Source organism: Aythya ferina (genome assembly GCF_964211825.1).
Source record: "Aythya ferina genome assembly, chromosome: 9".
NCBI classification, from domain to species: domain Eukaryota; kingdom Metazoa; phylum Chordata; class Aves; order Anseriformes; family Anatidae; genus Aythya; species Aythya ferina.
The window spans coordinates 13,593,219-13,617,775 of record NC_140305.1 but is presented as its reverse complement, the minus strand read 5'-3'; the positions used below and the strand labels follow the sequence as shown (position 1 = coordinate 13,617,775).

Genomic DNA, 24,557 nt, shown 5'->3' with positions numbered 1-24,557 from the left:
CCCCGCAGCTGGAGTGCAAACCAGGGCTGGTGTTTCACCCACTGGGGTTTTCCCCGCCCCCCTTGACCGACACTGCTCCCCTCTCTCCCCACCCTGCTGCAGATGGAGAACTGCACCCAGCCCGCCGTCATCACCAAAGATTTCTGCATGGTTTTCTACTCCCGCGACGCCAAGCTCCCTGCCTCCCGCTCCATCCGCAACCTCTTCGGCAGCGGCAGCCTGCGGGCTTCCGAGAGGTACCCGCACCCTCCCGGGTGTTTGGGGGGAGGATTTTTGGGGAAACGATGCCGCCAGCACCCACAGGACGGGAGCTGCTCTGGAGCAGCGTGTGGGGAGCATCCTCGGGGTGTGGGGACAGCAGGCAGCCAGGGGACGCCTCCCTTTTGCTTTCAGCAACCGCGTGACGGGCGTCTACGAGCTGAGCCTGTGCCGCGTGGCGGATGCCGGCAGCCCAGGTGGGTGCCCTGCTTCTGCCTTCAAACACTGCGGGGCCGTGATACGAGCTCCGTGTCCCTCCCCCATCCCCGTGTCTGTCCCCCGAGCTGTGCGTCTGTCCCCGCAGGCATGCAGAGGCGTCGCCGGCGTGTGCTGGACACCTCCGTGGCCTACGTCAGGGGAGAGGAGAACCTGGCCGGCTGGCGGCCCCGCAGCGACAGCCTCATCCTCGACCATCAGTGGGAGCTGGAGAAGCTCAGCCTGCTGCAAGAAGTAAGGGCTGGGAAGGGCCACGCCGGGCACTTCCCATGCAGGGGCACCCCGCTGTCCCAGCTGGGGGGCACGGGGCTGTGCTGGGCTCCGTCAGACCCCAGTGCTAACGAGCAGCTGGGTTAACGAGGCGTGGGAAGCGCCTTCTCCTAAAGGATGCCCCCGAGCCGGGTGTGGGGAGGCCCGGCACTGAGCGGGGCTGCCCTCCTCCAGGTGGAGAAGACCAGGCACTACCTGCTGCTGCGAGAGAAGCTGGAGACCACCCAGCGGCTGGGCCTGGAGAGCCTGTCCCCCTGCTCCAGCGAGGACTCCGAGTCTCGAAGCACCTCCTGCGTCTCCTCCCCGCTGTCCGCCGACGGGGCCCCGGAGGGACGGACCCCTCTGCCCGAGACCCCCAGCGAGAGGCAGAAGGAGCTGGCTGTGAAGGTAGCGCCCCACAGACGGGGAGGGGTCCCGGGGGGTGGCGGTAAAGTGATGAGGAAGGTGGGGGGGTGGAGGAAGGTGCCTCCTGCCCCACCGCCGTCCCTGTCCGCCCGCAGTGCCTGCGCCTGCTGACGCACACCTTCAACCGCGAGTACAGCCACAGCCACGTCTGCATCAGCGCCAGCGAGAGCAAGGTACCGGGGCGGCGGGGGAAATTTTGGGGTCTGTGGGGCTGGCTAAGGGTGGGGAGGGATGCGTGGGGACTTGGGCTGGCAGGGCACGGGTGGGTGGCCCCGCTGCCACCCTCTGCTCGCCCGGATGCTCCCAGAGCACCGATATGCATGTTCCTCTCCCTGCCCCGGCCAGAGCTGTGCCCGGCTTCGGGCAGAGACTCCAGTCCACACCTCCGCTCCTCCACAGCTGTCCGAAATGTCTGTGACCCTGATGAGAGATCCCTCCATGTCAGCTCTCGGGGTCACCACCCTCACCCCCTCCTCAACCTGCCCATCGCTGGTGGAAGGACGCTACAACGCCGTGGAAGTCAGGTATGAGGCTGGGCAGGGGGTCGGGCCGGCTCCCTGTCGCCCACCGAGCGGGGTGGCCGGACCCCTCAGATGTGCTTATGGCTGCTGGGCGTCCTGCACTCCTCCAACCCCATTCTCTCCTTCCCACCCAGAGCCCTGCAGGTCTCCTCCAGGCTGGAGAGTCCCGACCTGGAGCCTGTGGTGGAAGGGGAGCAGAAGAAGTCCCCAGCCCGCCGGCCTGAGGAAGAGAAGGAGCCCCAGCGCCTGCTGGTGCCCGACATTCAGGAGATCCGGGTCAGGTAGGAGCCACCGGGGAGGCCAGGAGAGGACCCCTATAGGGGCAGGGGGAGCAGCTGGTGCTTTGGGGCAGGGCGGACGGCGCCCTAGCACAGCCACCTCCTCACTGTCCCCCCCACTCTGCAGCCCCATCGTCTCCAAAAAGGGCTACCTGCACTTCCTGGAGCCCCACACCAACGGGTGGGTGAAGCGCTTCGTGGTGGTCAGGCGCCCCTACGTCTACATCTACAACTCGGACAAGGACTCGGTGGAGAGGGCCATCCTCAACCTCTCCAAGGCCCAGGTGGAGTACAGCGAGGACCAGCAGGCCATGCTGAAGGTGGGTGCAGCCCCTGCGGGGAGGGGGGAGCCTCCACGCCGTGGGGCGAGGGGCTGACCCCCGGCTCTCCCCCAGCAGACCCCCAACACCTTCGCGGTGTGCACGGAGCACCGGGGCATCCTGCTGCAGGCAAGCAGTGACAAGGACATGCACGACTGGCTCTACGCCTTCAACCCCCTCCTGGCTGGGTCCATAAGGTAAGAGGAAGCCCCCCGAGGGTCTGTGGTGCCAGGGGGGTTGGTAGTGGCTGTCCCCGTGTTGTCCTCAGGCTGGCGAGCTGCTGTCCTTCGTGGCCAAGCACAGGGAGCACCTCCTGAGCCCGGCTCTCAGCAGGCAGAGCTTGGATCGTGTTCATTTTGATTTCAGCTCTGCCCCCGGGCAGTTTCAAGGGGTCGTTCCTCCCCGCTTAACTGAGAGCCAGATCCTGGCTGGCACAGAGACTGAGCTCAAAGCAACGCCCACACGCAGCACGCTGAGCCTTTGCTCTTCTTGAGATCATCTCAAGAACCTGTTGAGATCATCTCAAGTTGCAGGAGCAGGGGAAGAGGAATAAATGCACAGAAATTCACGAGCTCTGCCAAAAGAGTGCTGCTGTTAACCCCCTGCCCTGCTGGCTCTGGCTGGATTCAAGCACCAGGCTGCACCCAGGGGACCCCAAATCTCCCTTTCCGCATCTCTGACTGCTTTTGTTTCTCGGTTTCCAAATCAGATCCAAGCTGTCCAGAAGGAGAACAGCCCAGATGAGAATCTAACCTGAAAAACACCCTCCACCTCATCCGTCTGCCAGCAGGATCAAGATAGCTGATTCTGCCTCAAGAGTCCCCATGTTAACGTCCGATCTCTCACACCATCTGCTGCCCCAGCTGCCTGCTCCATGGAAGGATCTGTCTCGATTTACACCTTCACGGGGGAAACTCATTTCTGTTCGTAGCTGCAAACGCCCAGCCCCGCCTGGGCAGGATTTCTCGTGTGCATGTGATCTTCTGCCCATCCCCTCGTGGGTGACCGTCATGTCACACAACCTGTAACGCTCCAGAAAGGTTCCTTTCGGAGGGGAGGGAGCAAGGAGGGTAGATTGGGTTAAAAGCTGGTCTTTGATCTACAGAGGTAGGCGTCTTGTAAAGCTCAGAGGTGAGAAATCAGGAGGAATTGCTTCCACGTGAAGGGAAAGCAGTAGTTTAGGTATGGGGATTTCCTAATTTATTGTGTCGACAAAAGATGGCAGGGCAAAATCAGGTGTCAGTAGTTTAAGATTATATTTATAAAGTATTTATTTCTATTTACGTCAGAAAACCCCACACGCTGGGGCCCGGCCCCCGGACAACGCCTTCCCTGGGCCGGGGAGAGCCTTGGCGGCGGGCTGGTGCCAGGGCCACCGCAGCCCCTCTCCCGGGGACACCTCTCCCGGGAGAGGGGACCGAGCGTGGCGGGCCTGTCCCCTGCCCCCAGCAGTGCAGACGTGCCCGGTGACTGCAGTGCGCTCGCCCTTGCCCCTTGTCCTTCCCCCGACCCTCTGCTTTGCCCCCCCCAGTGCTTAAACTACTTTTCCCAGGAGCGGTGACCGGCCAAGGCACCACGTCTTCCCAAGCGAGGCAATTCCTCCCTGCCCCATCTACCTCTGGAGGGGGACGCATGCCAGTTTCGGTGGCCAGGGCTCCCGCGTCCACAAGGACCAGCCAACCTCCCCCCCAGCAGCCCAGGGGGACGGTTGCGCGTCAGTGTGGGCGCGTGCTGAGGACAAGTTGTGTTTCGGCTCCTTTTTCTGCCCCGAGCCTGAAATTTGGCCCACGTTGGCCGGCCACGCTGCTGCCCCCTCCCTGGGGCCTCCTGCCAGGCAGCCGGGGAGCACAGCAGGCGGGCTGGCTGCTCTCAAAACTGGGCGAGGAAGTCCCCCGGGAGCCAGGGTTGGGAGCAGCCAGCCCAGCCACGGGGCCCCTCGCTGCCCTCGCCCCCAAGGGCTCTGCTGTCCCCTCCAGCAGGGAGAGCGGGGCCGAGGCAGAGACCAGCGAGGGGCACTGGGTTGGGTTTGCTGGAGAGGAGAGGGGCCGGGGCTTCTCACTTTTGTAGCTGACGTTTTCGTAGCCCTCTTCCCCCCCCAGTTCCAGAAGTGCAATCTCACCTTCCTCCCCCCCGCCTCCGGCTGCGGCACAGGAGCCGTGCTGGCGGGGGGCTCCCCGAGGCCGAGGTGGCTCCGCCGCTTTGGCGGCCTCCTCCTCCCCAGCAGAGCACCCAGGCCCCCTGCTCCGCGTCCCTCCTGGCTCCGTCTCCCTTTGTTGGTCGTTTCACCGAGCGGGGGGGCTTCAGTTCAGGGCTTCCCGCGGGCAGCCCACGCAGCTCCGGGCAGGAAGGCAGGCGTCTTCCCCCGCACATCCCCGGGCCCCCGCCGGGCCCCGCTTCGCCGTCACGCATTCACAGCCGACCTTAATTTTGCACAGCACGGCCGAGCCTCGGCCCCACCGCGCCTCCCCACGCTGTCCCTTGTGTGTGTCGGGGCCGAGGCCGTCCCTCCATGCCGTTTGCTCCTTTGTAAGCTGGCGAGGACGCGGAGGACGGGGGCAGCTGGGGACGGGGACGGCCGTGCTTGGGGGGCGGCCGGTCCCTCGTGCCCTGGGGCAGAAGCTCCCCGTTTGACCGTTTTCCTCATCCTGGATTTTGGCAAAACTCCTGTCCAGGGGGCGAGGAGGAGGAGGAGGCTCCTCCGGGGTGAAGGCAGCTCCCGGCGGAGCCCTCCCCGCGGGGACGGGCCCGGTGTCTGCCAGTGACCAGACATGGGGCCGGGGGCCCTGTGGGGCCGTGGTCCCGGTCCCCCCGCGGCGTGCCTGAGGCCAGCCAACCTGCAGAGCACGCGGCGGGGCCCAGCGTGCCGCCCTCCTCCCGGCGAGGCCCGAGGTGTGAGGCGGCCTCCTCCCCGCAGCCCCAGGCCCCCCGTGGGACGGGAGCCATGTCCCGGCCCTGGCCCTCATCCTGCGCCCCCACCCCGTGCCCCCACACCCCCCGTGTTGGAGCTTCGGGTCCCGGCCACCCGTGTGCGCCAGGCTTGTTCGGTTCTGAAATAAATGTGGCATTGACGCAGCTGTCTGAGTGTCCTTCTGGGGGGCTGGGGAGGGATCTATTATGGGGTTGGGGGGAACGATCCTTTACTGGGAGGTCAGAGGGAGTGATCCCTTACTGTGGGGTCGGGGGGAGGTATCCTTTATTGAGGGGTTGGGGGGAGCAATCCTTATTGTAGGGCCAGTCTTCTTCAATGTTTTTATAAACGATTTGGATGTAGGACTAGAAGGTATTTTGAGCAAATTTGCTGACGACACCAAACTTGGAGGAGTTGTGGACTCTGCTGAGAGTGGAAAGGCCTTGCAGAGAGACCTGGACAGGTTGGAGAGCTGGGCGATCACCAGCCGCATGAGGTTTAACAAGAGCAAGTATCCTGCACCTGGGACGGCGCAACCCTGGCTTTATGCACAGACTGGGCAATGAGATGCTGGAGAGCAGCCCCGCAGAGAGGGATCCGGGGGTTGTGGCTGACAGCAAGCTGAGTATGAGCCAGCAGTGTGCCCTGGCAGCCAGGAGGGCCAACCGTGTCCTGGGGTGCATGAAGCACGGCATCGCTAGTCAGTAGAGGGAGGTGATTGTCCTGCTCTGCTCTGTGCTGTGCGGCCTCTCCTCCAGCACTGTGTGCAGTGCTGGGCACCACAGCACAGAAAGGATGTAAAATTGTTGGAGAGCGTCCAGAGGATGATGAAGATGGTGAAGGGGAAGACGTATGGGGAGTGGCAGAGGGCACTGGGACTGTTCAGCCTGGAGAAGAGGAGGCTGAGGGGAGGCCTCATCATGGTCTACAGCTTCCTCACAAGGGGGAGTGGAGGAGAAGGCACCGATCCATTCTCCTTGGTCACCATGATAGGACATGAGGGAATGGTGTCAGGGTGCGGCAGGGGAGGTTTGGGCTGGCCATCAGGAAGAGGTTCCTCACTGAGGAGGTGGTCGCACACTGGAACAGGCTCCCCAGGGAAGCAGTCACTGCACCGAGCCTGTCAGAATTTAAGAAGTGTTTGGACTGTGCGCTTAGTCATGTGGTCTAAAATTTTGGGCAGACCTGTGTGGAGCCAGGAGTTGGACTCAGTGAGCCATATGGGTCCCTTCCAACACGGGGTATTCTATGGGGCTGTGACTGTGGGGTCGGGGGGAGCGACCCTTTACTGTGGGGAGCAGATGCTATGGGGTCGGGGGGAGTGATTCTTTACTGGGGGGTCACAGGGAGGGATCCTTTATTGTGGGGTCACAGGGAGGGACCCCTCGTTGTGGGGCTGAGGGGACGGCTCCGTCTCGGGGCCACCCTTCTGGGGGGGACCCCGCGGGCCCTCAGCGGCCGCCGCCCCCTCAGGCCGCCGCCAGGGGGCGCTGCGCCCGCGCCCCCCACACCGCCCCCCCATTGGCCAGCACCCGCCTGATGGGCAGCGCGTCCCGCCTTCCTATTGGCGCACAGCGCGCCGCGGCCCCGCCCCCTCGGCAGCGCGGGGGGAAGACTTCCTCTCCTCTCCCCGCCGCGCCGCGCGGGGGGGGCGGGCTTCCGGCCTCGGCGCCGCAGCCCATTGGGCGGCGGGCCACGAAGGCCCCGCCCCGCGGGGGTGATTGGCAGGGGCGGGGGCGCGGCGGCGGCAGAGGCGGCGGCGGCGGCGGGGGATGGACCTGTTCGGGGACCTGCCCGAGCCCGGCGGGGCCGCGGGGGGTGAGGGGCGGGGGGGACACCGGGAGGGGACCGGGGGGTGAGGGGGGGACCGGGGGGACAGCGGGGGGGGCGCCGGGGCCCGGCTGAGGCCGCCCCGTGAGGCGGTGCCGAGCCCCGGCGGTGCCTTGCAGGGAAGGAGGCCCCGGGCGGGCCGCGGCTCTTCGACGACCTCCCGCCGGCCGGCAGCGCGGGGGCAGGTAGGGCCCTGCCGGGAGCACCCCCACCCCAAAATAGGCCCCGTGCCCCCCCCTCCCCGTGGGCTGAGCCCCGTCCCGTGTCGCCCCGCAGGCACCGGGGGCTCGCTGCTCTTCGACGACCTCCCGCCGGCCGGCAGCGGTGACCCAGGTAAGCGGCAGCGGCCCCGGCCTGCAGCTGGGCTGCTCGGGGCCCAGCGTGTGGTGCTGGCAGCGCTGGCTGCAGGCCCCTTTGTTGCTTTTCCTCCCCGAGCACAAAGTGCCGCCGCCTTCCTCCGTGAGCTCCTGCAGAGCCGGGCCTCGGGCGGGGGAGGCGTGCTGCTGGGAGGAGAGCAGATAAAGCAAGAGCCGTACGGGAACGGGTCCCCAGAGGGAAAAGGGTTCTGGTGCCCTGGGAACCCTCTGACAGGTGGTAGCTTTGATTTGTAACCTGTCTCCTGAAAGCCCTAACAAGTACATCGCGCACCTTCAGAGTAACAAAACGTGCTCCCTTGCGTTGCTGTGGCTACGATTCATAGAAACAAACAGTAATAATTAAAAGCAAGCAACGCTCTGAGCTGGAACGCTGACTTCCTGAGCAATTAACTGCAGTAAAGGCTCGGTGGGGAGAACCAACAGCCCGCCAGCCAGACGGGGCTGTACTGTACCTGGGGGAGGGCGGCACGATGAGGAGAGCCCAGCTCAGTGTGTGCCAGGTTAGGTGCAGCCATGCGCTGCCTGGCGTGTGCCCACCTCTGTGGTCGGTTGGTCAAAATGGTTGTAACTCTGCTCACATCATGCTGTGAAGCGAGTCCGTGCTCCTGAGGGGAGTGCTGCAGTGCAGAAGGATGTGCTGAATCCGGGAGGTCTTCAGCTCCCTGTGCTTTTCTTCTCTTTCAGCCTCCAGCGCTGCCGAGCAGGTCTCAGCAGGGAGCCAGCTGAAAGGGGAGAAGAGGAAGGCCTCGGAGGAGGAAGAGAAGAATGGCAGGGAAGAACTTGTGGAAAAGAAAGTTTGTAAAGGTTTTCAGACAGTTTGAAAACAAATGTACTCGATTTGTACTTGTGTCGTTGGGCTGAGTAAGTCCAGACCGAAGTTGAGCTTTGGCTCTTCAGTCTGCTTGCGCTTGCAGCCTCTCGTGGCGGGGAGCAGGCTGCTGCCGGGGGAGCCCCTCAAGCTTCCTGGCACGCTGCCTCCCTCGCCTGGGCCTCCCCTCCAGTCCTGACGGGGTGGCAGAAGCTGGGCAGCCGGTGTGCCTCAGCATCCCCAGGAGAATGGCCTGTGCGGCCAGCAGGGGGACTGGGTACGAAGCCTCTGGAAGGCTGGAGCCACAGCAGCTGCTTTTCCCAGATCCCCAGATCTCTCCCCTGAGTGGCTGCTAAGAGAGCCAGAGAGAGAGACTTGCCTTGGCATCTAATGCATTTGACCTCAGTGCAGGTGCCCACGTGTTCCGTTCAGCTTTGGGGAAAAAGATGCGCTCAGTGAAAGGGAAATGACACATTTTGGAAACAGCAGACTTTGCGTTCCTTCCCTACCCCCCCTCTTTAAAGCTGTGCTTTGTTTCACCTGCGGTTTCAGTGCTGCCGCGTGTTCCCCTCTGCTATGAGCACCCTCTGATGCCCAGCAGTGCTTGGGCACAGCTGCCCCAAAAAACGGGGGCAAGCTGCTCAGCTTGGGAGCGCTTAAACTCCAGTTACAAAACCCACCCTGTTCAGCAGGAGGTGCCGGCTGTACTGCTGCAGGGTCAACAGCTTTGGGGATGTTTCTGAGAGCTGAAAAGCGATCGCTGGGCTGTTGGTTTGAGCCGAGGCGCTGAGGGAGTTTGATCTGTCTGTGTCTGCTTCGTCCCTCTGCAGGCTCAGTGGGCATCCTCGGGCTGAAGGGTTACGTGGCGGAGAGGAAAGGTGAAAGGGAGGACATGCAGGACGCCCACGTCATCCTGAACGATATCACGGAGGAGTGTCAGCCGCTGCCCTCCCAGATGTAAGTGAGCCCTGCCCGCCAAGGCCAGGGGACAGAGCTGCAGGGGGTGAAGGAGCTGCAGCTCGCCTCTTTGTGGAGCAGCTGGTGCTCTGGAGTGCAGCCTGCTCTGTGTGGTACCTCTTGGTTCTGTTACTGGGAGAGCGGGGTCAGATCGTTAGCTGTGTTCCTGGGGGAGTCGGGACTAGATGGTGTATAAATACCTCTGAGGGATGCTCAGGGAACGGTCACTGACTTTATAGGACCTCTGGATACCGAGCTTCTGTTACCCAAATGAGGTGTGGATGTTTCAGGGCCCTCAGTTTAATTGTAGGCACAGCAGTTGCTGCCTTGGGGGGTTTTACAGCGTGTAAAAACACCAACTGTGGCCATGGAGAACGCTTGAAGAGGACGAAACAGATGTTCTCTCATCTGAGAAGTTAAAATCTCTTAGTGAATTAAATATCAGCATCAGTTCAGTCCCACCTTCTGGCTGAGAGCCCTTCTCAGCCCGTTTCTGCTGCCTCTTGCTCCCTCACAGCACGCGCGTCTCGTACTTCGCTGTCTTTGATGGCCACGGGGGAGTCCGAGCCTCCAAATTCGCGGCACAGAACCTGCACCTCAACCTCATCAAGAAGTTCCCGAAAGGTGAGAGGGCTGGGACACGGGCTGGGGGACAACAGGCACCTTCTGTGCTGTGAAACCATGGCTGCTGCTTAAGCTAATGGGTTCGTCAGGGTATAGCTCTGCAGTTTCCATTCCTCATTCCAAGCTGACTTGCGTGCACAGAGACCGGGCTGTCTCCTGGGGAGGAGGGCTGGAAGCCTTTTTGGCACGAGGGTGCGAGCAGCCAAAGTGAACCACTAAGCAAGCACAAGATGTGCAGTTGCCAGGCTTGGCAGCGCTGCTTTGTGAGAAAAGGAAGAGTAAAAATACCCGCCCGGGGGAGAGGGGCGCGCCATAAATTCTCCATACGTGTTCCCAGTCAGACTTCTTGTAGCGTGTCGTGTGCTCCAGCTGCTCTGCGCTCATCTGTGCGCTGCGTTGCCAAATTGCCTGCTGGGTGAGGGGAGAGGTGGGTCGGCTGTGTGTTAGCAGGGCTTCAGTTGCTGTTTTCCCTCTCTGGCAGGTGAGGTGGTCAGCGTGGAGAAGACGGTGAAGAGATGCCTTCTGGACACCTTCAAACATACAGACGAAGAGTTTCTCAAGCAGGCATCCAGCCAGTAAGTGCGAATGCTTCCCGTGCGTTTCTGTTCCTTAGCTTGTGGCTCGCAGGCCGCAGCTCTGAGCGGGTCAGAGGAAGCCTCGAGTCGTGGCTCCGCTTTGGGGAAGCGCCGTGAAGCTCTGAGCGCCTGCTTGAGCTACATCATGGCACACGCTGGGCTTCCCCTGCAGCAAGAGGTCCGTGGGACCCCTTAGGCTAAAATACACCTTAATGGCAAATGAACCAAACCGTGACCCAAGAGCCCACCACTGTCCATACCAGAGCATCCTGTTTGCTTTCTTTTTAAAGACAGCGTGTTGCTGAAGTGACGCGTCCTGTCCTGCATGAGCTGGGCTCTGTATTGACAGCATGAAAGGGGATTTGTAGAGCAGAACGTTAAAGGAAGGCGCGCACAGCAGCTTGCAGAGGCACTTTTCCTGTTAGTGTGTGCTCACCAGGCTGGAATCTGCTTGTTTTTAATGCCCTGTGTTGAAAGATTTATTTCTCTCAACTCAAGATTTTTTTTTTTTTTCCCCACCTCTTTTTGAGAACAGATGATCTGATAAGGAAACGTCCCTCACCTTAAACTTGTTTCTAACTATTTCTGAAACAAAGCTGAAAAGTGCAGGCTGGCATTTATCCCATAGAAAGTGTTTGCTATCTCCCAGCTGGGTTTTGAGTGTAACCCCCCCTTTCCTTCTCTGTCTCTGCTGGACTGACACGTTAACCGTGGTTTATGACTAAGAAAGACACAGATTGTGCTTGAAATAAAATCACTTTGTCACCAGTCCTTTAAACTTTTCATTTGTTTCATACTGGCACCTCTAACGCATCTGGAAAGATTGTTGGTGCATCTCATTCTGATTTAATTTTCAATAAATTAGAAACGGGCTCTGTTTCTTAAGCCTAATTGGATTTTTTAAAAAGAAGTTTGGCCAGGCAGAAGGAAAAAGCTTCTTTGAGTCTGTTACAACGGGGTCACTTCCCAAAGCAGCCTGTTTGGTCAGGCACAGGACAAAGCTGCTGCAAAGGATTTCTGCATGGCAACAGCTGTATTGCTGAATTCATACAACTCATGTCATCTGCACCTTCCACATTAGGAGAAACTGGACAAAATATGTCTAGGAATCTCTCAGATTCTCAGAGCTAGTTGCAATACAGAACGGTGCCTTAGCTGGGTGTCATTACGGGAAGGACAGGTGTGGCAGCTGTAATCTAAGAAACACTTCTCAGCTTACCTGCAGCTCTAGAGACACGAGCTTAACTACAGCAAACAGAACATGGGGAGTGCGACAGTGACCGATGGCACCTCTGGGGAGAGGGATGGATCGAGCAGGGAGGGTGCTGTGAGAAAAGGGAGGGGAACAAAGGCAGAAAGGAAGGCAACTTGGCTTTTTGCTGCGAAGAAGGAGCTTTCTCAGGAGGCGATGGGGCTTCTCACCTGCTCACAGTGCTGCAGCTTCTGGGCTCGTGTCGGTGCTGAGCCTGCTGCAGCCAAAGATGAGCTTTGCTGGCAGCTGAGCGCGAGGAAGGTGTGGGGATGTGTTCAGAAGGTGGTGGTCTGCGTAGCTCCTCTGTCCCTAGCCAGCCTGCTCTTCACCACCCGTGGCTTCCCGAGCTGCTGCCTGCTGAGTGTCCCTGCACAGCACTTCTTCCTTCAGCCCCCAGGAGTATTTTGTCACCAAATTCTCAAAAGCTGTTTTCCCCCTTGGTAATCTTGTTGCTCCCTTCAGGAAGCCGGCGTGGAAGGATGGCTCCACAGCGACCTGCGTCCTAGCTGTCGACAACATCCTCTACATCGCCAACCTGGGGGACAGCCGGGTAAGCGGAACGGAGAAGCCCACTGCTGGCATCTCAGGTCCTCTGCAAGCCTCGCTAGCTCTGCAGGGCGATGTCTGTTACCTTCCTTATTGTTGGCGGGCAGGTGATACAGGGGAAACGCTGCAATCCTAACACACTCCGTGCAGGAGAGATGACAGCTGCCTTTCAGTGTTAAAGCTGTCTTTCATTTTGGATGCACAGAGAGCCTGACCGTACAGCTCTCTGCCCAGAAGCTCTTCCTGCAGTTCTGTTGTTGTTTACTCACGCGGGTCTTCTGTCAGCACAGGCGATCCTGTGTCGGTACAATGAAGAGAGTCAGAAGCACACGGCCTTGAGCCTCAGCAAGGAGCACAACCCCACCCAGTACGAGGAGCGCATGCGGATACAGAAAGCTGGGGGAAACGTCAGGTGAGTGCCCAAAGGTGATGAGCGAGCAAATCCAAACCCTGGTCCGACTCCAGGCCTGAGAGCAGAGCTGCTGGGTCTCTGCAGGGCTGCCTGCTAGTGACAGCCCGGAGGGGTTAGCTGCCACAGTGAGGCTGTGCAGAGCAGAAGGGAAATCTTGGAGCTGTGATGGGATTGTCATAACGCAGCTGTGCACACAGGGGTGTGTGGCTGGTGCTAAGCACAGCAGCGGTGTTTGGCGTGCTGATGATGTTCTCTCCTTTCGGAGGCTGCGTCTTGATCTAATGACACCTGTGCCAGACTGGGTGCAGGTGAGGTGTCTCAGGGCCTGTTCAGCACCCGCAGAGGCAGGTGAGCTCTGTCCTGTCTCACTGCAGCGTCTGAAGGGCCTCGTTCCTGTTGTCTCTGGAGAGCGCGTGCTGCTGCTCCTGCTTAGCACTGATCCCTCTCTGCAGGCAGGCAGGAGCTGGGCCAGCCTGTTAGCTCTGCTCAGAACGGGAGGAACAGCTCCCCAGCTGCCTGGGAGTCTCTCCACTGGTAGATTTAAAATGGTTATAAAATCATCGTACTGCTGTATTTTTGACCTAAGAGATCAGTAGCAAAGCGTATGAGCATTGGATCTCTTCTGTGACTCTGGCTTTTATGCGGGGCAGGGCTGGCTGGACTACAGCCCCGTCTTTCTAGAGTGCACAGAAATAATCTTCCTGGGGGAGAAGGTGTTCAATCATCGGAAGGTGGAGTGTGGGAAGCTGCTTCTGTGGGGGCAGCACTCTGTTAAGTGGAGAGGTTTAACACTCAAAGCTGCTTCCTGAGCTTTGTAATGTGAATTTCACAGGACTGGCTGCTGTGATGAGTTTTTTTTAATGAAGACCAAGGAGCAGCTGCTGTAGTTCTTGCTCCTTTGAACTGCCAGCAGCTGAACCAGCCTACAGGGGCTGGGGTCCTGACAGGCAGAACACAGGGGCCCTGTCAGGCAGATGCCTATATTTGGGGGGGGAACTGATGTTCTGTTTCCTTGTGCAGGGATGGCAGAGTCCTGGGAGTGCTGGAGGTTTCCCGCTCCATCGGGGATGGCCAGTACAAGCGCTGCGGTGTTATCTCCGTGCCAGACATCAAACGCTGCCAGCTCATGCACAATGACAGGTAGGCCGTGCCCACACGGGGGGGTTGCTGTGCCCTGGCTCTGCTCAGCAGAGACCCGAGCTGCACGCCCTGCACGCCCTGCACTTGGCTGCCGGGGCTGAGGCACTCCGGGCTCAGAACCGGGGCTCACAGCGGTGCTAACACGCACAAGCCTCAGCCTGCCTCTGTGCCCTGAATAACCTCACAAACCGGTGTCCAGGCAGCTGCTTGAAGCTGGAATCCTTGGATCTCTGTGCTTGGATCCTGGATCCAACCCTTGGATCTCGGATGTGTTTCTAGCAGCTGTGGTGCCCACACAAACCGTTATATTTAGCTCTGAGTTTTGAAGCTTTGAGATGCTTTTTCCAACAAACGGTTGGCGGTGATAAATCGCATGTGGGTCAGCACAACCCTGAATGCTCTCAGGTGACCAGGTAACCCTGTGGGATCAGAGGTCTGTAGTGAGAGATCCACTGAAACATTTCTAAGGATATTTTGAACATCAGGCTCTGCAAATGCCTTCAGAGGCTCGTGCTGCTCTTGGGGGCTGGCTGTAGGTTTCTTCATCTGGTGGCTCCAGCTGGAGCTCCTGCTGAACGCAGAACCCTGTGCAGGCAGGGAGCACACAGCGAGATGTTTCCCTCACCCTGCATGGGGGGCTCGGAGGCAGCTCTCCACCTCTGGGGCTTTGGCAGGACTTTGCTGTCACAGTTACACCTCTTGCCTGAACTAAGCTGCTCCCTTTTTATTTATTTATTTATTTATTTTTATTTTTTGTAGCCTTTCTAATTAAATTGTTGCTTGCCGCAGAAGCACATTTTTTTTAAAGGGCCACACTTAGAGGAACGCAGCCAGTTGAATATTTTATTTCCACGCACTAGCTGCCTAGCAGGGAAAATCTGTGAATGAAAGGGACTCAGAGCTGTACCTAGAAAAGTGGTGGAGCTTTCCAGCAGGTCGCAGAGACACAGTATGTGGCCTTGCTGAACTGCGTGGTGTCCGTATGTCCTGCAGGGTGTGCTGATCTAGGTCTGACATGGCTTTTCTAACTCGTTAGCATGTACTTTGAACTGCCTCAGCTCTGTGAATGGTAAGTGCCAGACCACCAGGGGACGCGTGGTGCCTCTGATGAGCTTTACGGCGTTGTCCCTTTGGACTGAAGCATGGCTGCTCATGAAATTGCATGGAGGGAGTTTGCTTTAGCTGGGGAGTCGAAGCGTCAGCCTCTAACCCGACTTTATTTGAAACCTGTCTTTATTTGATTTCCAGGTTCATCCTGATAGCATGTGATGGCCTCTTTAAAGTCTTTACGCCAGAAGAAGCTGTGAACTTCATCGTATCCTGCCTGGAGGTGAGGGGAAGGCAGCTGGGGGGCTGGGTTACTCACGCAATCGTTTGTCAGTGCAGGAGGCATGAAATAGTATGTGACTCGCTCCCTCCAGGCTAATGAGCTGAACAAAGAGCGAGCGGTGCAGAAATACACTTCTGCCAGGGGCTGCTCCCTGTACCGGGGGTTGTCCTCCTTTGTTTTGCCTTTCTGTGCTCAGAAATAACCACGTGCTGGGGCGAGGCACTCGCAGGGAGCAGGCGGCATTGTCTCTTCTTTGTCCTGACAGGATAAGAACATCCAGGCGAGAGAAGGGAAGCTGGAAGCAGATGCCAGATACGAGGCTGCCTGTAACAGACTGGCCAACAAGGCGGTGCAGCGGGGGTCGGCAGACAACGTTACGGTCATGGTGGTCCGGATAGAGCACTGAACGAGGAGGGGCAGCAGCAGGGCCCCAGCTTGGGGCAGATGTCAAGATGGGAGAAGCTGGCGCGGGTGCGTGCGTGGCTGGGGGAGGGAGGCTCCTGCTGGGTGCTCCTCAGTGTAAATAAAGTGTTTTGTTTTGTTTTTTTTTCTATTAGTTTTAGTTCACTTGGCTAGCAGTGTTTTCTGAGTGGCTGCTGTAGTGGATCGAGCTGTGGGGGAATCTTGTGTCCTGTCACCCCTCGTTCCCCCAGCTGTCCTGACAAACCAAATAAATCTGAGTGGCGGAGGCGCTGGCAGGAGGAGGCATCTTTGTGCACGGTCAGCCCCCCATTCAAATGGAGCAGGTTTGTTGCTTCCTTGAGCTTCGTGTGAGGCCCAGGGAGAGTTCTGAGTGTTCAGGGCCTGGGGGGGGGGATCTGGTCAGATTGCCCAGCTGCCTGTTGGTGACCAGGTGGTGGCTGTGTTCCCTCACTGGCCTTGAGCACCTCTAGGGATGGGCAGCCTGTGCCAGGACCTCACCACCCTCTGAGTGAAGGTTTTCCTCATAATATCTAATCTAAATCTTCCTATTAGCTTAAGGACACTCCCCTCCCTGACACTGTCCCTCCCCAGTTTTCCTGCAGCCCCCTTTAGGCACGGAAAGGCTGCTATAAGGTCTACCCAGAGCCTTCTCTGAGCAGAACACCCTCCCTTCCCTCAGCCTGTTCTCATGGCAGAGGTGCTCGAGCCCCTTGCTCACCCTCATGGCCCTGTTGTGGGCTCAGCAATGCTTCCACATCTAGTGCTGGAGCCCCAGCTCGCCTCTCCCAGCTTGTTCTGCTCCCAGCCCTGTTTGCCTGCTCCCACCTGAGGCTGCACTGCTGTGAGCACAGTGGGAGTTGCCCAGCTTAGCAGTATGCTGACGCTCCTGCAAGCTGAATTTGGAGAGAACATGTGGTTTTATTCAGCCCATGGCCAAAGAAAACCTGATAACAGGTCTTGGGAGGAGAACTTGCCCTCCTCTCCTGCCTTTTAGAGTGAGTGCCGACAGCACGCCTGCAGGGAGGCACGCAGCACTTGGCGACTTGACGTCGTGGTACTGCCAGTAACTATTTCTGTGGAATGGATTGTAGCAGCTTCAGCGTGGCAGGGCTTGGGAGGACGCACTGGGGGGTAGGAAGCTCCCGTGGCAGTCAGGCAGCAGCTTGCCTGCAGTGCTCAGCAGGGTGGGGTCCGCAGGGGGCTTCCTGTGAATAACTCAGCCCTGCCACGGGGCTGGGCACCATCAAGGGGCTGGGGTGAAGGCTGGGACCACCCCGCTTTGTGGGCAGGGGGCCTGTGCAGAAGCCTTCTATGCTCTCCTTGGTGCTGAGCAAGCTCCCAGCCCTGCACTTAGTCTCCCCCCCCCCCCAGTAGCTCTGGCTTCAGCAGCAGTTTTGTGCCACTGGGGAGGATGCTCGGGATGCCCCGGGAGAAGCAGGGGTCCCCAACCCCAACACGCAGAGCTCCTCGTCGTGCATGTTTAATGGGTCACAAAGCAACAACCACAACATGGAACAGCTTCATGGGCAAACAACCCTGGCAGCCTGGGAGCGTGCTGCTGGCCTCCAGGGAGGTGCTGCTTCATGCTGGGAACAGGGCAACAAGCGCCGGAGCTGGGAAGGAGCCGCCAAAGTGCAGCTTCCACGGGTAGGCATTGGGACAGAAAGATGCGCCCCAATCTCCCCATTGTATTCTGGAAATCAAAGCCATGGGGAAAGGGGGAGCACTGGGAAGCAGCGGTGTGCTGGGAGAGCACATCTCCCTCCAAAGACCGCAAAAAGCGTGAGAGGCAGTCCTTAAAAAACAAACTAAAAAAAAAATCACCGGCTGAAGTGTGGTGGGAAGGAGAAGCCTTTTACCCTGTGGTGGCTGTGTGTTCCCACCTCCCCTCCCCAGGGAGGGCCAGGTCAGGAGCTGGAGCTGTCAGCTCTCGGGGTGACCGTGCTGCCGGGGCCATGAGCCTGAGTGGCTCCCTCTAGGCTGTGGCCGAGCCCGCAGGCACCGCTGTGGGTGCTCCTACCACCCATGGTCACCCTGGAAAGCCTCAGTCCACTTGGAGGTGTCCATGAAGATGGAGGAGGAGCTGTGGAAGAGCCAGAGGCAGGGCAGCGAGCCTTCCCGCGTCCAGCGGTCCTTGGCGCAGTCGTACACCTCCATCTCCACCCGGTAGTCCCCGTCCATGCCCTTCCAGTGGCCACCAGTGACGAAAAGCCGGTCGCCCAGCGGCACCATCCCGCCGTTCTCATGCAGCGTGTGCAGGAGCTGCACCTGCAACAGGAGCATGGGCAGGTTTGGGGTCGGTGAGCTTTGGGGTCCTGCCAGGCCCACAGCTCACTCGTGGCCCTGCCTAATTTTTGGCAGCGTCCCCACATCATGCTCATGCAGAAGCAAGGGTTGGGATCCCGTGGGATGGGAGATGTGGGGGTAGAAGCAGGATGGCTCTGGGCTGTGCATGCAGCAGCCCCACACACCCCATGGGAGGGTGGCGCTGGAAAAATAAGCACGAACTGCCTAAAATCAGAACGCGGTGTGAAGGCCGTGCCCCTGGAGCACCTGGTCAGTACCTTCTGCCAGATGTTTGCCTCCGGGTCATAGACGTGGACCTTCTTGGTGTTGTCCCCAATGAGGTAGATGAGCCCATGCAGGGTGGCACAGCGCGGGGCCGAGAGGTACTTGGGGATGAAGGGGGACGTGATCACGCTCCACAGATCTGCAAGGAGCAGCCGGCAGCGTGCTGGGCGAGCGCACCGCAGGCTGGGCTGCTGCTGTACCTCCACCCCCCCAAAAAAAAACACCCCCAGCCCCACAGCTCTTTACAAGGGAGTTGGAAAGGGCACGGAGCAGCCAGGCAGGCTGGCACCATGTGCTTCCCATCTGATCTGAGGCTCCTGTGCCTTTGGGGCAGGCGCTCACCTCGCACGGGGTTGTAGCACTGCAGGGTGAGCGCGTTGTACTTGACGGCGCAGGAGCCCACGAGGTAGAGCTTGCCCAGGCAGCCGGTGGCGGCGAAGTTGCTGACGTACTTGAGGGCCGGGCTGATGGCGCACCAGCTCTGGTTGTAGGGGTCGTAGCGCTCCACCTCCACCACCTCCACCGTGGTCCCTGTGGGGCGGTGGGACACTGCAGCCCCCCGGGGCCACACCGTGCCACCCGCCCGCCCCCCAGCAGCACCTTACCCCCGATGACGTAGATCTCGCCGTTGAGGACGGCGCTGGTGTGGTTCGTCCGGGCTCGCAGCATGGAGGCGATGGGTGTCCAGGCTCCGTCCTTGGGGCAGAAGCGCCAGGCCTGGGTTGTCGACCACGTGTCATTCTGGGACCCCCGGGAGCCACCTGGAGCAGGGCAGGGACGCGGTTCAGGCTGGGCACCCACCAAGAACAGCCACCCCAGCATGTCCCTCGCCCAAAAGAGCGAGGAGAAGGCTTTGCTTGGTAGAAGGGGGTGGCCCAAGGCCCGTGCCTGCATCACAGCCCCATGGCTGGTCCCTGCGGAGATGCTGGACCCCCCTCACCAGCACCTACCTGTGACATAGACGTCGTTGTTCAGCGCCACCAGGGAGAAGCCCCACTTGTTGTAGTCAGGGAAGTCGGGCAGAGCGATCCATTGCCCTGAAACCCAGCAGAGCCCCGCTGTGAGCCCCGCTCGCAGGCTGGGGACATCCCCCCCGGTCCCTCAGGGATGGGGGCAGCATCTCAGGGGTCACACCTTTCAACTCGCTCTATTTCATGCTTTCTCCCCAAAACATCCCCGTGTTGATGGATGGTTTGGGAGTGGGAATTTCCCCCCCTGCTGCTTCTCTCCATCTCAGCCCAGTAGGAAGGAGCCAAACCCTCCACCCCAGTCTGGCCCACAACAGGGCCGGGGGGCAGCTTTGGGACACAATGGGGGCAACGAACACGCCAGGGATGTGCATTCACCCCGCGCATTCCTGCCACAGGCACTTACGGCTTTTAGGGTTGTAGAAGGCAAAGTTCCTGGGGGCAGCCGGCATTTCCAGCCCCCCTTCCTCATCCTCACTCTCCTCCAGCACCCGGCCGCCCACCACCACCAGCACCTCCTCCAGCTTCTGCGGTGGGCTCAGCTTCTGCGGGGCGGTGGAGACCTCGCCACTGCTGACCGCGGCACGGGACCGGGCCACGAGGGCCTTGCTGGCGGCTGAATCACGGACAAGGGGCTCGGCAGCGAGCAGGTTCTGGAGGTACTGGTCCGGCAGCGAGACCAGGTGGGCCAGCTCCAGCAGCTCGGGCAGGAACTGGGCTCGGGGCCCCGGGTCATGGCGCACCCAGCGCAGCACGGCCTCGGCCACGCTCTGCTCCTCCTGCACCTGCAGCTGCTCGTTGGAGAGGTAGACGGCCAGCCTCTCCTTGGAGAGCTGGAGGAACTCCTCCTGCTGAGACACGGCCTCAAAGTTCTCCTGCAAGAAAGACCAGGCCTTGGAGGACACCTCGGGGCAGCCGTGGCTCTCTCCGAACTCGCAGATACCTAGGCAGTTCGTGGCGTCCATCTGCTGCCGCAGGTAGCGGCTGCAGGCCTTCTGGATGGCGGGGAAGTGCAGCTGGCTGGACGTCCTCATCAGCCCCTCCACGTTGCCCTGGTTGATGGTGACCTTCCCCGTGTAGGCGAAGTCCAGCAGCGTCTCCAGGGCAGCCGGGTCCACCTCCTTCAGCTCCACGCGGGCCGCGATGCTCTCGGCGAAGTCCCCGGAGAACATGGCATGGAAGTAGTGGCTGCAGAGGGCCAGGACGCCGCGGTGGCAGGGGAACTCCCTCCCCCCGGCCAGCAGCAGCACATCCGACAGCTTGGGGTGGGAGCGCAGCCGCTGCAGCCCCTCCAGCACACCCTGGGCATGTGATGGCAGGCAGAAGTCGAAGTCATCCACGTTCCTCACCATGGTGCTGGGCTCGGCCGCTGGGACGGCCGCGGGTCCCAGCTGGAGGAATGAGCCCGGGCTGAGCGTGGCGAGGGCGTTCCTGCCAGGAGAAGGCGATGACTGGTGCCTCCTTCCTGGCACAACCGCGCCTTCTTCGCGGCGCCCGTGTGATTTACAGGCGTCAGCTGGGGCAGGAGAAGGGATTTCAGGAGCCCTGTGCTCCCCCCTCTGCTCGCAGCTCCCCGGCGGCTGCGTTCTCCCCACCCCGTGTCAGTGTCATGGGGCTGAGCTGCCCGGCTGGGGCTGCCACTGTTTTTCAGGGAGGGGAGGGAGAGCTGGGGGGGGTGGTTTGGGGGCTGGGGTCACCTTGCTTCAGCTCAGGGCATGGGGCATTCCCCTCGGGACCCTCTGCGATGCACCCTACAGTGCCTGGGGGGCACATGGTGACAAAACCCCCTTCCCAGTGCGGCTCAGCTCAAGCATCCAGCCCAGCCAGCAAGGCTTCGGTGCCCCTGGGTTTGGCCCCCTCCCCACCCACAGCCCCTCACCCCCCCCCTGGGTGGCGTTCAGCCTCTATCGGGGCTCAGCCCCACAGCTGCCCTGCTCCTACCTGGGTTTGCCCCGCTGGGAGCGCGCGGTGTCCCATCCAGCTGCCCTCGCGGGGAGGGAAGTGGCCGGGTTTTGGGAGGGACACCCGGGGTGGTGGCGGGGGCTGAGCTGGGGGGGGTATTTTTAGCTGGCGTGGGGACATTGCTCTTCCCCAGACAGCTGCTCTTAAAGGCACCGTCAGGGCAGAGCCGCCCAGCCTGCTCGCCCCACAGCCTTGCGGCAGCACCCGAGGGTACGTGCGGGGAACACGTCCCTCCCCGGGTGAGCAGGACCACTGTGTGTGAGTAACGAGGGACAGGACACCCCCCAAACCCATTAGTCATCCCAACCTGCTGCCTTTCTCCCTCCCGGCTGGGGCTGGCTGTTAAATATAGGCTGTTATCTCACCCCGGAGGGCCGCACGCGCCCTGTCCCCGGCGGCAGCTGATAAATCCCAGTGGCCGCCCGCCTGGCACCGAGGCCGCGGGGTGCCCCACGGGGTCTTGCCAGCACTGGAGCACTCAGGCTGGGGACAAAGGGGACTTCATCACCCCAAAACTTCTCGAGCTCCTTGGGAAAGCCCTCCCGTCCACAGCACTTGTCTCAAGACAAAACTGAACAGCTTTTATTTAAGCCCCCACGGGACAAAAGCCCTTCACAAAGCAGGGAGGGCAGACGGGCATTGCTGGGGGGCACAGGGTGGTGGGAGGTGTCACTCCTCAAAGCTGAAGATCTCGGCCTCCTTCTCCTTCCAGAAGGCGAAGCTGCGGTCGATGCACCTGCAGATCTCCTCGCTGGTGTGGCCCATGGCAGGCCTGCGGGCGCCGGGCTGCGGGGGGCTCCCCCTGGCCATCCCCGGCAGCCAGGCTGAGCCCTTGGTGGTGCCGAAATACCTCGCCTTGATGTCCTTGAAGCTGTCCTTCCAGCTGCGCCGGCCAGCAGCGATTTCATCGGTGACGGCGCGGTGGAAGGCACGCGCGGCCTCCCAGCCGTGCCGGCCCAGGTGGTCGAACACCTCGAAGCAGAGCAGGTGCCGGCCCCGGCGCTCCTCGGGGGCCAGGTCCTGCTCCAAGATGCGGAAGTAGCCCAGCATGAAGAGCTCGAGGGTGAGGCTGTCGTAGTTGGCCGGTGTCCCGTCAGCCCGCCGCACGAACTGCTCGGGGGACAGGGGGGCGTGGGGGCCGCCGGCGGGAGGCGGCGGTGGCGGCGGGTGGGCGGCCGCGTCCCTCCAGCTGCCCAGGAGCTGCTGGATGGCGCTCCTCTGCCGCAACAGGCGGCCCACCCTGCTCAGCCCCTCCTCAGCCCCAGGAGCACCCGCCGCGTCCCGCTGGGCCTGCAGCGCCCGGCAGGCTGTGGCCCAGGGGTTGGGGCCGCCGGCCGAGCGCTTCCAGTGGCTCAGGAAGAGCAGCACGATGCGCTCCTTGCGCAGGCCGGATGACTCTGGCACCGGCGACCCGCTGCCGTCCGACAGCGCTTCCTCGCAGCTGATCCCCGAGTCGCTGGCGGCCTCCACCGCCCCGGGCTCGCTCTCCCCAATGCTGCCACCACCGGGGCGCTCAAAGGCGCCGCGCAGGCTGCGGACGCTCACCCCGCACTGCCGGATCTCCCGCTGCGCCAGGCTGCCCGCCGGTGTCCGGGAGGCTGCGGGCAGCGGGGGGGGCAGCGGGGTGGGCACTGGGGTGGCGCGAGCCCCCTCGGCGTTGGCCAGCAGTGTAGCCAGGCTGCCCACCACGCCAGCCAGGCGGCCGCACCAGAGGGGCAGGGGCTGCCCCGGGGCAGGCGGGGGGCTGTGGACGGTGATGCTGAGCAGCGGGGAGGGCAGGAGGGCGCGCAGCTCCTGCGCCAGGCGCTGCAGCTCGCCTTGGTAGGCCTCGCCGCGCCGCCGCAGCCGCAGGCTCTCCACCGCCCACTCCAGCTGCTGCAGGTCCCCCTCCGTCAGCAGCTCCCCGAAGGGGCCCAGCACCGCCTCGTGGGATGGCGAGAAGCGCCAGGCACCCGGCTCCTGTGGCAGGAGGCCCGTCAGATGGTGGTGTTGGCAGGGCCCCGCCGCATCCCACCCCCAGCCCGGCAGTACCTGCTCGCACACCTCCACCTCGTCGGCCAGCCGGGCGCGCAGCCGGCGCACCATCACCTGCCGCTTCCACTCGGGGATGGGGCGGCCCCGCTCGTCGTGCGTGGGCACCAGGGTGTCCACATCCACGGGGTCTGGCACGGCAGCGCTGGGGGGATCCTGCCAGGGCACAGGGTGGTCCCTGCAGGCTCTGAGCCGAGGGAAAGGGCAGAAATGCCAGCAGTGGGTGGTGGATGGAGCTGGCGACGTACCGGATTGATGAAGGGCGCCGGGATCCTGGCCCGCTGCATGGGTTTGCGGAGCTTCAGCTCCGGCAGCGGTGACCTGCTGGGCTGCATCCCCCTCGGGGCCGGGTCACTGCTGGGAAGGGAGGCACGGGGCCGCGCTGGGGGAGCGGGAGCAGGGCAGGGTGGGCTTCACATCCCTGCTCTGCTGGGGAGGCACGGGGAGGGGCAGGAGAAGCCATCCCCTGCCTGGCAGGGTGCGGGTAGGGAAGCATTTACAGACATTTCTGCTTTCTAGGGAAAAATGCTGGCGGGTAGATGAGGAGAACTGGGAAAAGCCGTGAAAACATCTGGCGGCGCAGCTCCTGGCAGCGTGGGGGACCAGCAGCTCCCTCAGCTGCTGCTGCGGCACTGCCCCAGCCTGGGGACCCTGGCTCTGACCCCAGGCCACGGGGCAAAGCCAGGATGTGCTGGTGCAGGGTGGTGCTGTGGGGAGAGCCCCTTGTCCTGGAGAGGGCAACCAGCAGGAGGATTCATTCGCTGGTGAACCTGGAGGGGTGCAGAGAAGGGGAGATTTTCCCGGGGGAGTCGCAGTGCCTCTATGTGTCCCTCACCACCACCGGGTGATCGCTGGACAGTGGTCCCAGCAGTGATGCCCTGCACATCACCCCTGGCAGGGCAGGCTCGCGAGGGCTCTTCCTAGACAAACACAGCCTTTCCCCACGGGCAGACCTGCATTTTCGCACGTCCAGGGCACGGTTTGCAACCCAGCCTGACCCCTGGGCACAGCCAAGGCATGTGGGGGGTGAGGCCAACCCACCACACTCGGCAGGCACCCTGCCTCCAGCCGGGGCAGGGGAGGCTTCTCCTGGCTGCGTTCCCACCCCGCCGAGCCAGCACGGCCCCAGCCACTGCAGACACTTTCCTGACCTGCTTGGGTGGGTGCCAGCGGGCGGCATTGCTCTGCTTGCCAAGCTGAGTCGAAACGCAGGGGAAGCGGCTGCCCCGGGGTGTGAAGGCTCTGGGTGGGGTGGAAATGAAGCATTATGTGTGAATTTGGAGGGGCTTAAACCACTCACTCAACATAAGGACCAAAGCAAACTGTTCTGACTTTTTCATGTTCCCCTTTTACTCTTTTTTTTTTTTTTTTTTTTTTTTTTTTTTTTTTTTTTTTCCCCACAGATAAAATGCTACCTGTAGCTCCAGCTGCAAAACCAGGTCATTCCAAATCAAAGTCATGCACCAAAGTCATGTCATCCAAAACCGTGACAAACCTGACATTTTTTTTTCCTTTTAATGAAGAGTAAGGAGCTGCAGAGACTCAGGTCCCCCCCTTTTTCCTGGGGGACACAGG

General features: G+C 61.2%; 4 protein-coding genes across 31 annotated transcripts in view; 2 read left to right on the top strand and 2 right to left on the bottom strand.

Moving 5' to 3' along the window:
* Positions 1-3,503, top strand: part of KIF1A (kinesin family member 1A) — a 34,944-nt gene extending 31,441 nt beyond the window's left edge. For 14 of the 27 annotated variants that reach the window (XM_084529716.1, XM_084529714.1, XM_084529713.1 and 11 more), the window contains 10 exons: positions 103-236; positions 394-455; positions 563-708; positions 919-1,131; positions 1,245-1,322; positions 1,549-1,673; positions 1,805-1,951; positions 2,076-2,268; positions 2,347-2,465; positions 2,978-3,503. In XM_084529716.1, the coding sequence (XP_084385842.1) occupies positions 103-236; positions 394-455; positions 563-708; positions 919-1,131; positions 1,245-1,322; positions 1,549-1,673; positions 1,805-1,951; positions 2,076-2,268; positions 2,347-2,465; positions 2,978-3,020 (1,260 nt within the window). In that variant the 3' untranslated portion in view covers positions 3,021-3,503. Of the gene's footprint in view, positions 1-102; positions 237-393; positions 456-562; positions 709-918; positions 1,132-1,244; positions 1,323-1,494; positions 1,674-1,804; positions 1,952-2,075; positions 2,269-2,343; positions 2,466-2,977 lie in introns of all 27 variants that reach the window. The other 13 variants (XM_084529709.1, XM_084529700.1, XM_084529720.1 and 10 more) reach the window with 3 other exon arrangements.
* Positions 3,504-6,925: 3,422 nt separating this feature from the next.
* ILKAP (ILK associated serine/threonine phosphatase) lies at positions 6,926-15,576 on the top strand. Its single transcript, XM_084529192.1, has 12 exons — positions 6,926-6,994; positions 7,126-7,191; positions 7,283-7,339; positions 8,068-8,187; positions 9,022-9,148; positions 9,666-9,772; positions 10,254-10,347; positions 12,062-12,149; positions 12,436-12,557; positions 13,578-13,697; positions 14,946-15,027; positions 15,293-15,576. Exons 1-12 carry the CDS (start codon positions 6,949-6,951, stop codon positions 15,431-15,433), a joined length of 1,170 nt encoding a protein of 389 aa, XP_084385318.1. The 5' UTR covers positions 6,926-6,948; the 3' UTR covers positions 15,434-15,576.
* Positions 15,577-16,637: 1,061 nt separating this feature from the next.
* Positions 16,638-21,024, bottom strand: KLHL30 (kelch like family member 30). 2 transcript variants are annotated; one of them, XM_084529911.1, is made up of 7 exons: positions 20,931-21,024; positions 19,396-20,420; positions 18,972-19,058; positions 18,627-18,782; positions 18,364-18,552; positions 18,015-18,160; positions 16,638-17,718 (listed from the first exon to the last, which is right to left on the bottom strand). In XM_084529911.1, exons 2-7 carry the CDS (start codon positions 20,339-20,341, stop codon positions 17,467-17,469), a joined length of 1,776 nt encoding a protein of 591 aa, XP_084386037.1. In that variant the 5' UTR covers positions 20,342-20,420; positions 20,931-21,024; the 3' UTR covers positions 16,638-17,466. The 2 variants fall into 2 exon arrangements, with proteins under 2 accessions (XP_084386037.1, XP_084386038.1); XM_084529912.1 differs by having other exon boundaries at positions 19,396-20,505; positions 20,931-20,995.
* A 596-nt stretch (positions 21,025-21,620) lies between these two features.
* LOC311441312 (espin-like protein) lies at positions 21,621-22,410 on the bottom strand (the record flags this gene model as incomplete). The annotated part of the gene is made up of 1 exon (XM_084529262.1): positions 21,621-22,410. Exon 1 carries the CDS (start codon positions 21,999-22,001, stop codon positions 21,621-21,623), a length of 381 nt encoding a protein of 126 aa, XP_084385388.1. The 5' UTR covers positions 22,002-22,410.
* Positions 22,411-24,557: the final 2,147 nt, after the last annotated feature.